Source organism: Thalassophryne amazonica, chromosome 11, assembly GCF_902500255.1.
Source record: "Thalassophryne amazonica chromosome 11, fThaAma1.1, whole genome shotgun sequence".
Taxonomy (NCBI): Eukaryota; Metazoa; Chordata; class Actinopteri; order Batrachoidiformes; family Batrachoididae; genus Thalassophryne; species Thalassophryne amazonica.
The window spans coordinates 8,686,794-8,704,255 of NC_047113.1; the positions used below are offsets into that span (position 1 = coordinate 8,686,794).

The following is a 17,462-nucleotide window of genomic DNA, read 5'->3' on the forward strand; positions in this document are numbered from 1 at the left end:
TGGAATGATCTCCCTGCGTCAATAAAACAATCAGATTCTGTAGAGACTTTCAAGTCCAGACTTAAGACACACTTATTTATCCTTTCGTATTGCTAGCATACTGGCATAGTATGTTACTATGCTTTTTACTCTTTTCATTCATTTTATTAGGACACAGAGTGGGCAACGGCCTCAACTTTATCTAAATTCTGGGTCTTTCAGTGAAGCTTTGGGCAAGTGGCCGGCGATCACCTTAGTATTTCTTTTGTTTTTCTTGTTGCTTAATGCTGACAAATTATACTGGATTTGTTGTCTTTCTGATGCCTGATTCAGTTTTTTTTTTTTTTCTCTCCGTTTGAGGTGCGGCTCCATCCAGAGATGGGAGTGATGTCTTCTTCTGCAGGCCTCCCATCCTGTGCACCAGCATGGACTTCCAGAATTTCCCGTATATTCGTTTTGTCAATTGTGTCGGTAGCATGGCCCAAGCAGAGGGTTACCCCTTTGAGTCTGGTCTGCTTGAGGTTTCTTCCTCAAATCATCAGAGGGAGTTTTTCCTTACCACTGTCACCTGTGTGCTTGCTCTGGGGGTTGGTAAGGCTAGAGCTTACTCATGTGAAGTGCCTTGAGGCAGCTTTGTTGTGATTTGGTGCTATATAAATGAAAATAAATTGAATTGAAGGGGAGGTGATAGTTTAGTGGTTAAGGCGTTGGGCTTGAGACCAAAAGATCCTCGTTTCAAATCCCAGCCTGACTGGAAAATCACTAAGGGCCCTTGGGCAAGGTCTTTAACCCCTTTTGCTCCCAGTGTGTAGTGAGCACCTTGTATGGCAGCACCCTCACATTGGGGTGAATGTGAGGCATTATTTGTAAAGCGCTTTGAGCGTCTGATGCAGATGGAAAAGCGCTATATAACTGCAATCCATTTAGTGCATTTAATTGAAAAATATTCTACTCCCCTAAAGGAAAACATGCATGCATCTGATTGCTTTCCACAAGACTCAGATGAGCAATACAATGTGCAATCGGATCAGGTTGAATTTTAATTCATTTACTTTGTGATATGGGATCTAGTAAATTCAACCAATATTTACCAATATTGAGCCAAAATATCTATATTCTGTTTATCTATATTAGTGCAGGGGAATTGAACCATCATTGCTGAGGAATGTTGTTAGTGTGTTTGTGATCGGGGCTTCACAGGCATCGACTCTGTTACACAATCAGTTAAAGTAACTTCAATGCAAGTCAAGTTGAACAATGTTAAAAAAAAAACCAAACTCTAAAAATCTAAACCATTATTGAATAAATAATGTGAATTGGAACTTAGAGGAAACAATCAAGCAGTTCAGCTGTGCATGACTGAAGCAGCAGACAGCAAAGGATGCTTACACAAGTACAAGGTGTAGTGCCATGTGCACTTAAAGTTAGAAAAGAACAAAATACAGCGTGGTTGAGTCACAAAGGGTTTTGGTTGTTGGACACTTTTAAACTCTTTGGAACTGTTTGTTGCTGTTGAGCATGTCGAAAGCACACGTGATAGATCCACCACAAGACGCGTTCTCAAAAGGAAGGTTTGTCATGATATGGCTTCCTAACCACACCGGTTTCACTCAGCGCTCTACCCGAGTCATTTCATCCAGAGAGCTGCAGGCTCCCCTGTACGCAAACTCCCTGTGGGGGTGCAGATTTACAGTAAATGTCACTGCAGCAGCCGAATCTGTCACAGGTGCTGAAACAAAACCAAACTTCATGTGCATCTTTGCACGCGAGTTGTCCGTGATCAAAAAAAGTAACTATGCTTTTTACTCTTTTAAATTAATTTTATTAGGACACAGAGTGGGCAACGGCCATTTACTCGCTGTGTGTTTGTTATAGGGCACTTGCACAACAACAAAGAGCAGGAACCTGGAGCTGGCCTATCAATATGTGGACCTAGGTTCAATTCCTGGTCATGCAACTTGTCTGTGTCCTTGGAAAAGACACATTATATGCATTGTCTCAGTCTCCCCAGCTGTAAATGGGTACCTGCCTTGACTGGGGAAGTAACCTGTGATAGACTGGTGTCCCCTCCAGGGGGAGTTTCTGTTTCATGCAATGGAATACAGGGATAAGCACTGGCAACAGTGGTCTTCAGAGCTTGTACAGAGGTCAAAGAAGGCAACTTTTGAAGTCAGCTACCTCTTTTTGGAGTGTGATAGGAAATATTTTGAGCCAAAGCAAGATAAACTTCTAGGATTAGTTACTTTGGCAGATAATTTCAAACATACAGCCCCGAAATGCCTGCAACCCCATCAAGCAGGAATTTCACCTTGCTTCATCTTGCTTGTCCCAAAGGTCCTCAAAAATAGAACAGTCATCATTTGTAAAAAATAGTTTCCTGCAGATTGTTTCTTTGTTGCATTTGCTGAGATTAAAGAAGACAGCTTTTGTCAACTTTTTGTCCTTTTAACCTTGCTATCTGTTATGGTTGGGGGTTCGGGTGGAAGAGCTCAAAAGGAAAATAATATTTATTAACTAGCTGGGGTACCCGGTGCAGCACGGGTTAACCTGTTTTAGACATAGGCCAAATGCCAATCATTTCAATCAAAACAATTGCCCACCATTTGTTTTGTAATGTTGATGTCTTATAACCAAAATATTTGATGGGCTAAAGTTTGTCCAGCAGAACTATAAGAGGTGGACTCCCCAAACTAAGTGGAAATACTTGGTTAAAAGACAAACACATTTGAAGTCCTTCATGCAGACTTTGTTTTGCAATCAAATTTATAACAAAATTACACACAAAAGATAGGTAACAGTAAATGTAAATATCAATGAATCATAGAGAATAGAATCAAAGAGAATAGATTAAAGCATTAGTCCAGTAACCATAAAGAATTAAAGTGAAAGTTCTTTTTGCCTAAGATTTCTAGCAATAATTATTAAAGCTGAATTCTGTAATAGATAAATAAATAAAGAGAATAGAATAAGGCATTAAATTATTGGTTGGTATAAAGTGGTCAAATCTAATTCCACCCCACCCAAACAATAATATGTAGCCCATCCATCCATCTATCCATTTTCTTCCGCTTTATCCGGAGTCGGGTCGTGGGGGCAGAAGCTCAAGCAAAGCCGCCCAGTCCTCCCGATCCACTCACACCTTGCCCAGCTCCTCCGGGGAACCCCAAGGTGTTCTCAAGCCAGCCGAGAGACGTAGTCCCTCCAGCGTGTCCGGGGTCTTCCCCAGGGCCTCCTCCCAATGGGACGTGCCCAGAACACCTCTCCAGAGAGGCGTCCAGGGGGCATCTGGAAAAGATGGCTGAGCCATCTCAACTGGCTCCTTTACACGTGGAGGAACTCCCCCTCTAGCTGCTACCTTATCGTGGTGGGGGAGTTTGCGTACCTGGATGATCCTAGGAGCTATGTTGTCGGGGGCTTTGTGCCCCTTGTAGGTTCTCCCAAGGCAAACAGGTCCTAGGTGACGGGTCAGACTAAGGGCTGCTCAGAAGCTCCCATGACCAGTAAAAAAATCAAGGACCGCGACGTCGCCCGGTATGGCGGAGCCGGGGCCCCACCCTGGAGCCAGGCCTGGGGTTGGGGCTCACGCGCGAGCGCCTGGTGGTCGGGCCTTAGCCCATGGGGCCCGGCCGGGCTCAGCCCAAACGAGCGATGTGGGCCCGCCCTCTAGTGGGTTCACCATCTGCAGAGGGGGCCATGGGGGTCGGGTGCAGAGAGGATTGGGTGGCGGTCAAGGGCAGGTGGCCCGGCGGCCCGGTCCGCACTCACAGCCCCTGGCTGTTGGGACGCGGAATGTCATAATATGTAGATCTAAAAACTATATATATTCTGAATACTCATGAAATGGGGAACTTTAATCAAAATTAGAATTCTGACCGCTTTATACTTTTTGTACTTAGGCTTTTGTGATGACATCCTCAGGATGTGGGGGGGGGTAATTAAAATTCTGACCACTTTACTCAGGCTTTCTTGATGACATCTTCAGGATTGGGGGGGGAGTCTATTTATCTTTTATGGCCCTGGTTGCCCAGTAATTCTATGATTAAATATCTATAGATCTATAGACCGGGGTAACTAGGGCAGCTTGACCCAGTTGCCCAGTAATTCCATAAAAGATAAATAGAATAGATTAAAGGATTCATTTTTTTGGTTACGGTCAACTTTTAACAAAATGGTACCAGTTTGTTCCCCATATCATGAGGATTCAGAAAATATATAGTTTTTAGGGCTACAAATTATAATTTGGGAGTTTATCCCGGACGGTTGCCCAGTAATTGAGTAAAGGTCGGTTGCCCAGTTAATGAGTAAGGTAAAGGTCTATAGATCTATAGATCTATAGACCTGGGCAACCAGGGCAGCTTGACCCAGTTGCCCAGTAATTCCATAAAAGATAAATAGATAAAGAGAATAGATTAAAGCATTCATTTTTTGGTTACGTTCAACTTTTTAAAAAATGGTACCAGTTTGTTCCCCATGTCATGTGGATTGAGAATATATATAATTTTTCGGGATACATATGTTAGTTTGGGAGTTTATCCCGGACAGACAGACAGACAGACAGAATTAGTCCTTTATGTATACAGATAACCTAAGGAATGCTGCGCTGGGGTTTCTGCAGTATGGAGAGTGGCCCGCCTCCTTGCAGTGAAATTAGGGAGCTGCAGTTTCCCGAGCCAAGCTTGAAGGAATAAAGCACAAGCACACATGCACAAAGGAGTCAGTGACCAGGGCCAGGTGGGACACTGCTTCAGTAACAAGGAACTATGGAAGAAGATACACAGGGTGAGTGGAATGCACTCGTAATGCTGAACCACAAACAGTCACTGTTCATAAAAGGGAATAACACAGGATGTCTCAGAGTTCATAAAATAATGTTTCTTCACTGTTCAGCAATTGTTCATAGTTCACAAGTCGTCTCCAAGGTCAGAGGTCAAGTGCTGCAGGTTGAAGTGCAGCGCCAACTAAGCAGGACTTGATACAGCTGGGCAGGGTTCTCAGTTGTTTGATATCACAGTCCATGCAGTTCATAAAAGAGTTCTTGGAATAGTTCTTTATCAAAGCACAGTCACAAGCTGGGGTTAGTGAGAATGGGATCTCACAGAGAAGAGGGGATCTTAACTGGCGTTTAGTCGACGAGCACTCCACGCTGGGAGCTGAGGAGTTCCAAAAGTGATGTTGCTGTGCAGGTATTAGTACCAGGGTCCAGGTCCACTTGGAAGCTGTACAGGGATCATCTGGAACAACAGGAAAAGACAATTCGCTGTAAAGCAGGAATTAGAGGGAGAGACCAACATTACCTCATCTCAAGATGCAGGGTGCTTCGGCATCTGAGCGCACAGCTGGAAGATGCATTCAAGGTCACAGTGCAGCACTCAGGTAAAAACCCCCTGATCTGTGTCTGGAGAGTGGATGATGCTTGGCAGCTGGCAAGGCAAATGGTTAAGCAAGGCATCAGACAACAGCCGTGCACGTCTACAGTCATATCTGGCAATTCATGAACACAAAGTCTGGATTTAAATAGTCACTCAATAATCTGTCATAATCTGAATCTGGTGTGAAGTACAATTTAACGCTGCCATCTAGTGGGGAACAAAATATACTGCCAGAACAAAACAGAGGGCGCCATCTAGTGGAGAACAAAAGTCATTGCACAGGTCCGGGCTGGTAAATCCTGACACTATCCTCATACAGCTGCTTAAGTATGATCGGGCAGACAGCACTTACTCAGCAGTTGATATGACTTTGGCCTTCTTAAGAGGGGGAAGAGCAGATAGTTGCCAATGCATGATTTTATTCTCTTACTCAAAGTGATGAACCCAGCAGCCATCCTGATTTTTTAAGTGTTCAGCGATTCAGCTAGAATTAAAAATAGTTGAGACACTGGCATGACACCTACTGAGCAGAAACATATGATGCAAATTTTCAGTTGTCTACCTCACATCATCATGTGGTGTACATGATCTGTTGTCGTAGCACAGGAACCCAGGTGCAGGACCCACAGCAACAGGCTTTTGCAGGTGAATGTTGATTTATTACCAGTGGAGTTCAAAATTCATTTACCAATAAATTGCTTGAGAAATTGCTCATGAAGGTCAAGAAGATGTCAGTCATGCAACTCAGCCAGGTGCCCTTAAGCAAAGGTATGCAGTTGGGCAGCTTGTATGGCAGCATTGCAACATTGGTGTGTTTGTGTGAGTTTTCATTGTTGGGTACTTTGAGCATCTACATCAGACAGAAATGCAGCCTCTTTATTGTTACCATTGGCAACAACTTCATGCATGGGTAGTGGTGCCAGCAAGAAGAGCACTTCCCACTTGCACCTTTCTGTGTGGTTTGCATGTTCTTCCCATGTTTGGGTGGGTTTCCTGTGGGTGCTCTGGCTTCCTCCCACTACTAAACCAATGCAGATTAAGTGGATTGAAGACTTAAACTGATCGTTGGTGTGTGTGTGTGTGTTGGTCTATATGTGGCCCTGTGCCAGACTGGTGTCCAGTCCAGTGTGTACCCATCTCTCGCTCCATCTGTGCTGGGATAAGCTCCAGCCCCCCTGAAAGAGGGTATAGAAAATGAATGAATGAACAACGGTATTTTTTCTTGCATGGAGTTTTTCAACGGATTTTGGGTAATTTGGGGAGCTAAATCTGAATATGGTGTTAGTTTTTGCCAGTCACATCACGTCTTTGAGATATGAAAACACATTTCTCGTATCAAGCATTGAAGAAAAAGCTGCAGTCTCACACACCTGTTCGGTTCCAGAAATGATATTACGGCTCTTGTTCATATTTCGTTAACCTGGTTTAAAAACTCGACTTTTGAAGCTGCTTTTGTGCACTATTAGCATCGTCAAACTCATGAGTGAATGAGCAACGTTTGTGTAATTCATCAATACGGAACATGCAGATTGCAAAAAACATGATGTGATAGAGGAAACTTGATTTCAGATTTGGATTCAGCACCCTAAAATGACCCTAAATCAGTTCTCAAAGTCCATGCAAGAATTTTATTTTTTTTTAACCAATGCAATTATAGCAAATTTTTATAGTGAGCGAAAATATAGCCAGATTTTGCTGTTGTAATTTTATGCAATTCCCACGACACAAACAAAACCATGGTTATTTTTATCAGGACCAAATTCTTATTTTATAAAATAAGCAGTTTGGTCAAGGACTGGGGTTTGGGTCAACTTTGACCCAAAAGAATAAAGTGAAATTGTTAATTGTAGTAGCACTGTTGCCTCAGAGTGAGAAGCTTTGCTCCTGCTTCTGCTAATTCTGAAGTGTGATGTTTGCTTATTCTCCCCTCTGCAGGCTCTGACTTCCTCCCACTGCCAAAGACATGTAGGTTAGCTGAAATGGAAACTACAAATTGATTGCAGGCGTGAAAGAGTTTGTCTAGTTGTGTCGGCTCTGCGAAAGACAGACAGCCTGTCCAGACTGTTTCCCACCTCACCTCACACCTGAAGACTGCTGGGATAGGCTCCAGCACCTGGTGACAATAACCAAGTTTAAAAAGGAAATCAATATATATGATCAAAGTAATTAGGGGAACACAGTCTTCCCACTAATTATTTTGAGTGGTGTATCTATTTTTCTTCCTGGAGCAGGGGTGGTGGCCAAGTGGTTAGTGCACTTGGTTTTAGTACAGATGGTTCTTGGTTCAAATCCTACACTGGGCACATTTCCCCATGTAATGTGGAGTTGTGTCAGGAAGGGTATCTGGTGTAAAACTTGTGTCAAATTAACAACTGTGGTGACCCTGAGCGGGTGAAAAAAAGCAAGGGTGCAGCCAAAGGGTCTTACTATCGATCTACCTAATTATTTTGAGCAGTTTAAGAAAGACACATACTGATATAATTAGAGGAACACTGTGTTCCCCTAGTTATTTTTAGCAATGTATACACACACACACACACACACACACACACACACACACACACACACACACACACACACACACACACACACACACACACACACACACACACACACACACACACACACACACACATATACAGTAGTGTTCAGAATAATAGTAGTGCTATGTGACTAAAAAGATTAATCCAGGTTTTGAGTATATTTCTTATTGTTACATGGGAAACAAGGTACCAGTAGATTCTCACAAATCCAACAAGACCAAGCACTCATGATATGCACACTCTTAAGGCTATGAAATTGGGCTATTAGTAAAAAAAAAAAAGTAGAAAAGGGGGTGTTCACAATAATAGTAGTGTGACATTCAGTCAGTGAGTTTGTCAATTTTGTGGAACAAACAGGTGTTTGTTGTCAATCAATCAATCAATCAATCAATTTTTTTATATAGCGCCAAATCACAACAAACAGTTGCCCCAAGGCGCTTTATATTGTAAGGCAAGGCCATACAATAATTATGTAAAACCCCAACGGTCAAAACGACCTCCTGTGAGCAAGCACTTGGCTACAGTGGGAAGGAAAAACTCCCTTTTAACAGGAAGAAACCTCCAGCAGAACCAGGCTCAGGGAGGGGCAGTCCTCTGCTGGGACTGGTTGGGGCTGAGGGAGAGAACCAGGAAAAAGACATGCCGTGGAGGGGAGCAGAGATCGATCACTAATGATTAAATGCAGAGTGGTGCATACAGAGCAAAAGAGAAAGAAACAGTGCATCATGGGAACCCCCCAGCAGTCTACGTCTATAGCAGCATAACTAAGGGATGGTTCAGGGTCACCTGATCCAGCCCTAACTATAAGCTTTAGCAAAAAGGAAAGTTTTAAGCCTAATCTTAAAAGTAGAGAGGGTGTCTGTCTCCCTGATCTGAATTGGGAGCTGGTTCCACAGGAGAGGAGCCTGAAAGCTGAAGGCTCTGCCTCCCATTCTACTCTTACAAACCCTAGGAACTACAAGTAAGCCTGCAGTCTGAGAGCGAAGCGCTCTATTGGGGTGATATGGTACTACGAGGTCCCTAAGATAAGATGGGACCTGATTATTCAAAACCTTATAAGTAAGAAGAAGAATTTTAAATTCTATTCTAGAATTAACAGGAAGCCAATGAAGAGAGGCCAATATGGGTGAGATATGCTCTCTCCTTCTAGTCCCCGTCAGTACTCTAGCTGCAGCATTTTGAATTAACTGAAGGCTTTTTAGGGAACTTTTAGGACAACCTGATAATAATGAATTACAATAGTCCAGCCTAGAGGAAATAAATGCATGAATTAGTTTTTCAGCATCACTCTGAGACAAGACCTTTCTGATTTTAGAGATATTGCGTAAATGCAAAAAGGCAGTCCTACATATTTGTTTAATATGCGCTTTGAATGACATATCCTGATCAAAAATGACTCCAAGATTTCTCACAGTATTACTAGAGGTCAGGGTAATGCCATCCAGAGTAAGGATCTGGTTAGACACCATGTTTCTAAGATTTGTGGGGCCAAGTACAATAACTTCAGTTTTATCTGAGTTTAAAAGCAGGAAATTAGAGGTCATCCATGTCTTTATGTCTGTAAGACAATCCTGCAGTTTAGCTAATTGGTGTGTGTCCTCTGGCTTCATGGATAGATAAAGCTGGGTATCATCTGCGTAACAATGAAAATTTAAGCAATACTGTCTAATAATACTGCCTAAGGGAAGCATGTATAAAGTGAATAAAATTGGTCCTAGCACAGAACCTTGTGGAACTCCATAATTAACTTTAGTCTGTGAAGAAGATTCCCCATTTACATGAACAAATTGTAATCTATTAGACAAATATGATTCAAACCACCGCAGTGCAGTGCCTTTAATACCTATGGCATGCTCTAATCTCTGTAATAAAATTTTATGGTCAACAGTATCAAAAGCAGCACTGAGGTCTAACAGAACAAGCACAGAGATAAGTCCACTGTCCGAGGCCATAAGAAGATCATTTGTAACCTTCACTAATGCTGTTTCTGTACTATGATGAATTCTAAAACCTGACTGAAACTCTTCAAATAGACCATTCCTCTGCAGATGATCAGTTAGCTGTTTTACAACTACCCTTTCAAGAATTTTTGAGAGAAAAGGAAGTCTGTATATATATATATATATATATATATATATATATATGTTTAGATTTTTTTGCTGATAAAATAGACAATGTTTTTCTCTGTTCAACAATTTTTGACTTTTTTCCTGCTACAGTTAGACTTTACAAATTTAGTAACATCATATAGTGACTAAAATGGAACTGTTTATGTATACAGCCCCTGACTTGTTTGGCTGTAAAAGTGATGATTTTCTGCGATATGATCCATCAAAAGCTCCCAATATTTGGCCCATACACACATTTTATATCTGTATTTTTTTCACTATACCAGAAGTGTTTTGAACACATTTCATAATCTGTAATAGATATTGAGGGCTTGCAGTGGTCCTGTCCAGCGCTCTCTGAGGATTATTGATTGCCGTGTTGTTTTTGTGTCTTGTAGTGTCTGTGAAGCTGCAGAGGACAGCGCTGCAGCCAGATGATGCTCTAAGTGCACACACCCATCTCCAGACTGCAGGCAGCTTCTCTGATCAGTGTCGTGTCGCTTCGCTCGAAGATGAACTCAACCAACCGCAGCTGTCCCAGCAGCGACGACCTGCGCACCTACCAGCACTATGTGTATGCAGTGGTTTACAGTGTGATCTTAGCTCCAGGGCTGCTAGGTAACGTGTTGGCGCTGTGGTTGTTCCGGGTTTATGTACGAGAAACTAAGAAGGCTGTGGTGTTCATGATGAACCTGGCTGTGGCTGATCTGCTGCAGGTGAGAAACTGGACACATTTCAGATACTGGTTCAGCTCATTTCCACATCTGTCACGTGCAGACGCCGACTTGTTCAATCTGTCATCAGGTGCTGTCTCTGCCTCTGCGGATCTACTATTACTTGAACAACACGTGGCCCTTTGGTCTTCCTCTCTGCATGTTCTGCTTCTATCTGAAGTACGTCAACATGTACGCCTCCATCTACTTCTTGGTGTGTGTCAGCGTGCGCCGCTGCGAGCTCATTATGCGGCCGCTGAGGTACAACCCGTCCAGGCGGAAAGGCGACTTGTGTGTGTGTGCCGTTGGCTGGCTGTTTGTCTGTCTAAGCTGCCTGGCATTCCCTCTCCTGAGGAATCCCGAACTCGCCGTGGAGGCGGGTAATCCTTTAGCCGCCAGCTCCAGCTCATCTCAGAGGTCTGACTCCGTTTGTTTCTCAGAGCTGCCCCTGCGGTCCGTCAGTGTCCCCATAGCCTGGGTCCTCATGGTCACCGCAGAACTGTTTGGCTTCGTGCTCCCCCTCGTGTTCGTGGTGGCCTGCAGCTGCCTGACCGTCGGGAGCCTTCGGGAGGCCACACCGAGTGCCGTCGCTGACCGGGGGGAGAAGAAGAGGGCACTTAGGATGGTGCTGAGTTGTGCCGTTGTCTTCTTGGTGTGTTTTGCGCCGTACCACATCACAATGCCGCTGGACTTCCTGGTCAAGGCAAACACCCTGAGCAGCTGTGCGGTGAGGGAAATGATTCTGAGATGTCACCCCGTCACTCTGTGCCTGGCCAGCTTGAACTGCAGCCTGGACCCACTCATTTATTATTTCACAACTGATGAATTCTGGAGACGATTGAGCAAACCGGAGATAAGCGACACTGGACAACAGACGTCCGGCAGCTGTCTGTACTGTGTCACTAAAAGCAGGAACAATTTGCAGGATAACTGGACTACAGAATCGTGTCTTTAAACACTGGTCTGCCCAAAGACCGACGTCTTAATTTCAACCTCTGAAGCTGAGGTTTTAAAGTAAGACTTGAAACCACAAGATGCTACAACTTAAACACAATCTACAAGTAAACAAGGGGTCTTAAACTCAAATCACACGGGGTCTACTGCCCATGTTCTCTCCAAGGGAGGTGTCCGATTCGATTTTTGGTTTTCATCATGCCACCTGTCTACTGCCACAGCGCCACAAATTAAAAAACGAACATTAAAAAAAAAAATGTACTTTGTATTTCACCTTTAGAGGGACAAGTTACATGTCAGGTTTAGAAATGAGTGGAACAGATAACAGAATATTTACAGAGGAATCCTGCAAATGGTGATAGAAGCACCAAATTCGGCACACATACTCCTGAGACATTACTCTTTTGATAAAAACCGACTGGCCACTTGAATTTTCAATAGGCAGCCAGGTAGGGGTCAATTGAAGAATTACACAGGGGTCAAAATTAAAAGATGCTCCAATCATATTAAAAACTATACCACATTATGTGTCCAGTCACAAAGATTCCAAAAAGGTATAGTTTGGACTATCTATGACTGAATGGTATGAAGTTATGGGGTAAAAACAGCAAGAATGCTGACAAAGAACAATTTCAGTTTGTACAAGGGTCGAAAGTTAAAGTTGCTCTAATTTTGGTAAAAACTGATGCAAATTATTGGTTAATAGAGTTTTTAAAATGAATACTTTGTATCATGTGTCATGCTTAGTTATCGTGTTACGGGGTAACATATGTCATATGCCATAGAATTTAATGGATGTCAACATTGTTTGACCTTTACTTTGCAATCCAAGCATTCAACACAGTCAAAATTATTCCAAAAGTGGTAATTTGCACCACTTTTTTATTAAAATTGGAGCAACTTTAACTTTTGACCCCTGAGCAAGCTGAAATTGACCTTTGTCACCATTCTTAATGTTTTTACCCCATAACTCCTTAACTTAACAGGCACAGATAGTCCAAAATATACCTTTCTGGAATATTTATGATCAGACATATAATATGGTATAGTTTCCAATATAACTGGAACATTTTTTTAATTTTGACCCCTGTGTAATTGTGTAACTGACCCTACCTGGCTGCCTATTGGATATTCAAGTGGTCAATCAGATTTTTCAAAATAGTAATATGTACGGAGTATTTGTGCCAAATTTAGTGCTTCTATCACCATTTGCAGGATTTTTTCAGTTATCTGCTCCACAAAATGTGAAGAAGAGAATTTGAAGTTTTTCCATGGGCCAGAGGGTGCCCCAGGCTAGTAGTTTACAACCCCAATTCCAATGAAGTTGGGACATTGTGTAAAATGTAAATAAAAACAGAATACAATGATTTGCAAATCCTCGTCAACCTATATTCAATTGAATACACCACGAAGACAAGATATTTAATGTTCAAACTGATAAACTTTATTGTTTTTGGGCAAATATTTGCTCATTTTGAAATGGATGCCTGCAACACGTTTCAAAGAAGCTGGGACAGTGGTATGTTTACCACTGTGTTACATCACCTTTCCTTCTAACAACACTCAATAAGCGTTTGGGAACTGAGGACACTAATTGTTGAAGCTTTGTAGGTGGAATTCTTTCCCATTCTTGCTTGATGTACGACTTCAGTTGTTCAACAGTCCGGGGTCTCTGTTGTCGTATTTTGCGTTTCATAATGTGCCACACATTTTCAACGGGCAACAGGTCTGGACTGCAGGCAGGCCAGTCTAGTACCCGCACTCTTTTACTACGAAGCCACTCTGTTGTAACACGTGCAAAATGTGTCTTGGCATTGTCTTGCTGAAATAAGCAGGGACGTCCCTGAAAAAGACGTTGCTTGGATGGCAGCATGTGTTGCTCCAAAACCTGGATGTACCTTTCAACATTGATGGTGCCATCACAGATGTGTAAGTTGTCCATGCACTAACACACCCCCCATACCATCACAGATGCTGGCTTTTGAACTTTGCGTTGGTAATAATCTGGATGGTCTTTTTCCTCTTTTGTCCAGAGGACACGACGTCCATGATTTCCAAAAACAATTTGAAATGTGGACTCATCAGACCACAGCACACTTTTCCATTTTGCGTCTGTTCTTTTCAAATGAGCTTGGGCCCAGAGAAGGCGGGGGTGTTTCTGGATATTGTTGATGTATGACTTTCGCTTTGCATGAGGGAGTTTAACCTGCACTTGTAGATGTAGCGACGAACTGTGTTAACTGACAATGGTTTTCTGAAGTGTTCCTGAGCCCACGCAGTAAGATCCTTTACACAATGATGTCAGTTTTTAATGCAGTGCTGCCTGAGGGATCAAAGGTCACGGGCATTCAATGTTGGTTTTGGGCCTTGCCGCTTACATGTAGAAAGTTCTCCAGATTCTCTGAATCTTCTGATTATACTATGGACTGTAGATGATGGAATCCCTAAATTCCTTGCAATTGAGAAACATTGTTCTTAAACTGTTGGACTATTTTTTCACACAGCTGTTCACAAGGTGGTGATCCTCACCCCATGTTTGCTTGTGAATGGCTGAGCCTTTTGGGGATGCTCATTTTATATCCTCACCTGTTTTGAATTAATCTGTTCACCTGAGGAATGTTCCAAACATGTGTTCTTTGAGCATTCATCAAGTTTCCCAGTCTTTTTTTTTTACCACTGTCCCAGCTTTTTTGAAACGTGTTGCAGGTATCATTTCAAAATGAGCAAATATTTGCACCTAAACAAAAAAGTCTATCAGTTTGAACATTAAATATCTTGTCTTTGTGGTGTATTCAATTGAATATAGGTTGAAGAGGATTTGCAAATCATTGTATTGTTTTTATTTACATTTTACACAACATCCCAACTTCATTGGAATTGGGGCTGTAAGACCCCTGACTCAGACTTTATATCATAGATTGCAAGTTGCAAAATGTGAATTTTAAATATTTATTTTCAATAAAATGGTGTCTGTTCTTGTGAAATTTGCCTGGCTGCAGTGAAGAGTGAGCAGTTCATGTTATGAAGTTAAACTTAGGAAGAGCAGTGCAGAGAACCAGTTGCTGGTTTAGGTTTTCATTTTCACAGCTGGCAGAAGATGACAGTTCACACATATTTTATGTTGGCAAAATGACTACTTTACAGTAACAACTGAAATATTAAATAGGTATAGAAATTGAACTTTATTTAACGACAGTTAAATTTTGCTCAACAGATGCACACAACATTGGTTACAGCTAATATTGCAGTATTGTGTTAAAAAGCTACAACAGCAACACATTCTTACAACCACACACCCTCTATGATTGTCTTTCTGTGCAGGCATAGTAGTACAGCAGGCATCTGAAATAATCTCCCAAACGGTGGTACAATAATCACATTTGGCAATAAAATACAATGCAAAGCCCACAGGCCACTCAATTTTCAAGATTTGAGTAGAGATGGCTACCATTCTGGCATCTTTAATTACACAGAATCTCACTGCATGGACCAATTTGGATGGCCTATCCAAAAGTAGGTTTGTAGACCATGAAGGATTAAGACCTATACAGTCTTTATGGACCATTGGGCCAGTGCTTATCCCCATACATCATAGAGCAGAAGAGAATCTACAACTCCCCATCACAGGTTACTTGCCCAGCCAAAGCTGGTACTCGTATACAGTTGGTTGGACTGGGCTCATGCACATGAAGTGTCTTGTCAAAGGACGCAGACTGGTAGCTTGACTGGGACTCGAACCCATGTGTACATATTGGTAGGTGGCACACCTGGCATACTTAAGTGATGCTGCTTGAGCTGAGGAATAGTTTGTGGAGTTCCAAAATTGGAATCTGCATGGTTAAAAAGGCATGATTTGCCAAGATGGTGATCATCCTCCATATTGGACAAGTCTGTGTACACTTAACCACAGAAAGACCAATTTCAATACCAAGCATGGCAGCTATCCTGGAAAATAAATGCCATTTTGAAAATTTGAGAACATTTTCATAAAAGGTAATGACCACAGAGTACTTTTGCCACATTTGGTGCTTGTACTACTATTTGGAAGATTCACCTGAAATATTCTGTTGTCTGCTACACTATTATGTGGGAACCGTTCAAAATAATTTGCAGAGATTATTCAACAAAATGCCATATTCAAGAGCTTTTGAAGTATTTTCAGAAAAATATATTCCATTCACAATTGTTGGTTGTGCTGAATCTACAGAAGCAAGTCTTGAGTCCACTGGCCCACTGGTGTTGAAATGCTTACACATGAATTCTGCAGCATGAAGCGGATAACAGTCTAGAACTCCCCACAGAATGAACACCAGTCCATCACTGTTTTTTTCCATTTACAGTTGAGTGGACTGGAATAATGCAGATGAAGAAGAAAATTAGCATAAATAGAATTGAACCCAAGTTTGCTTACCCCACTTGTGTACTTGCGCTACATGCTTAATATATAAGATTGTGCTTTTTCTCTTTACATCGGTCTCAGTAAAAGTAAAAAAAAAAAAAAGTACTGAGGAAAATTTCAGTTGGCAAGTTTCCCGTTTGCTGTGTATCTATCAAAGCTGAAACTGCAATCTGGGAGAATCAGGTTCCACCAGTAAAAACTCAACTCAGATGAGTATAAATTACAATTAAAGTTGAGGGTCAGGTGTATCTACTGGTACAACTGGAGGTCCTCCCAGAAGATGCGCCAATTGTAGTTTCTTCTAGTGGTCTTTGACTAGATTCCAGTTTGTACCCCAACATATCTCTGTCTCTATGTGTGTGTATATATATATATACACACACACACACACACACAGAGTAGTGTTCAGAATACTAGTAGTGCTAAGTGACTAAAAAGATTAATCCAGGTTTTGAGTATATTTCTTATTGTTACATGGAAACAAGGGTACCAGTAGATTCAGTAGATTCGCACAAATCCAACAAGACCAAGCATTCATGATATGCACACTCTTAAGGCTATGAAATTGGGCTATTAGTAAAAAAAAAAAAAGTAGAAAAGGGGGTGTTCACAATAATAGTAGTGTGGCATTCAGTCAGTGAGTTTGTCACTTTTGTCGAACAAACAGGTGTGAATCAGGTGTCCCCTATTTAAGGATGAAGCCAGCACTGTTGAACATACTTTCTCTTTGAAAAGCCTGAGGAGGAAAATGGATGTTCAAGACACTGTTCAGAAGAACAGCGTAGTTTGATTAAAAAGTTGACTGGAGAGGGGAAAACTTATACGCAGATGCAAAAAAATGATAGGCTGTTCATCTACAATGATCTCCAATGCTTTAAAATGGACAAAAAAAACAGAGACGCGTGGAAGAAAACAACCATCAAAATGGATAGAAGAATAACCAGAATGGCAAAGGCTCACCCATTGATCAGCTCCAGGATGATCAAAGACAGTCTGGAGTTACCTGTAAGTGCTGTGACAGTTAGAAGACACCTGTGTGAAGCTAATTTATTTGCAAGAATCCCCCACAAAGTCCCTCTGTTAAATAAAAGACGTGCAGAAGAGATTACAATTTGCCAAAGAACACATCAACTGGCCTAAAGAGAAATGGAGGAATATTTTGTGGACTGATGAGAGTAAAATTGTTCATTTTGGGTCCAAGGGCCGCAGACAGTTTGTGAGATGACCCCCAAACTCTGAATTCAAGCCACAGTTCACAGTGAAGACAGTGAAGCATAGTGGTGCAAGCATCATGATATGGGCATGTTTCTCCTACTATGGTGTTGGGCCTATATATCACATACCAGGTATCATGGATCAGTTTGGATATGTCAAAATACTTGAAGAGGTCATGTTGC

The 17,462-nt window shown here is 41.9% G+C and overlaps 1 protein-coding gene across 1 annotated transcript in view; it reads left to right on the plus strand.

Annotated features, from left to right (window-relative positions):
* The window catches only part of gpr174 (G protein-coupled receptor 174), a 43,255-nt gene extending 31,178 nt beyond the window's left edge, over window positions 1-12,077 (plus strand). Inside the window, exons 3-4 of the mRNA XM_034181264.1 lie at window positions 10,398-10,715; window positions 10,804-12,077. Coding sequence (XP_034037155.1) covers window positions 10,512-10,715; window positions 10,804-11,667 — 1,068 coding nt within the window. The 5' untranslated portion in view covers window positions 10,398-10,511 and the 3' untranslated portion in view covers window positions 11,668-12,077. The remainder of the gene's footprint in view (window positions 1-10,397; window positions 10,716-10,803) is intronic.
* The last annotated feature ends 5,385 nt before the right edge of the window (window positions 12,078-17,462 follow it).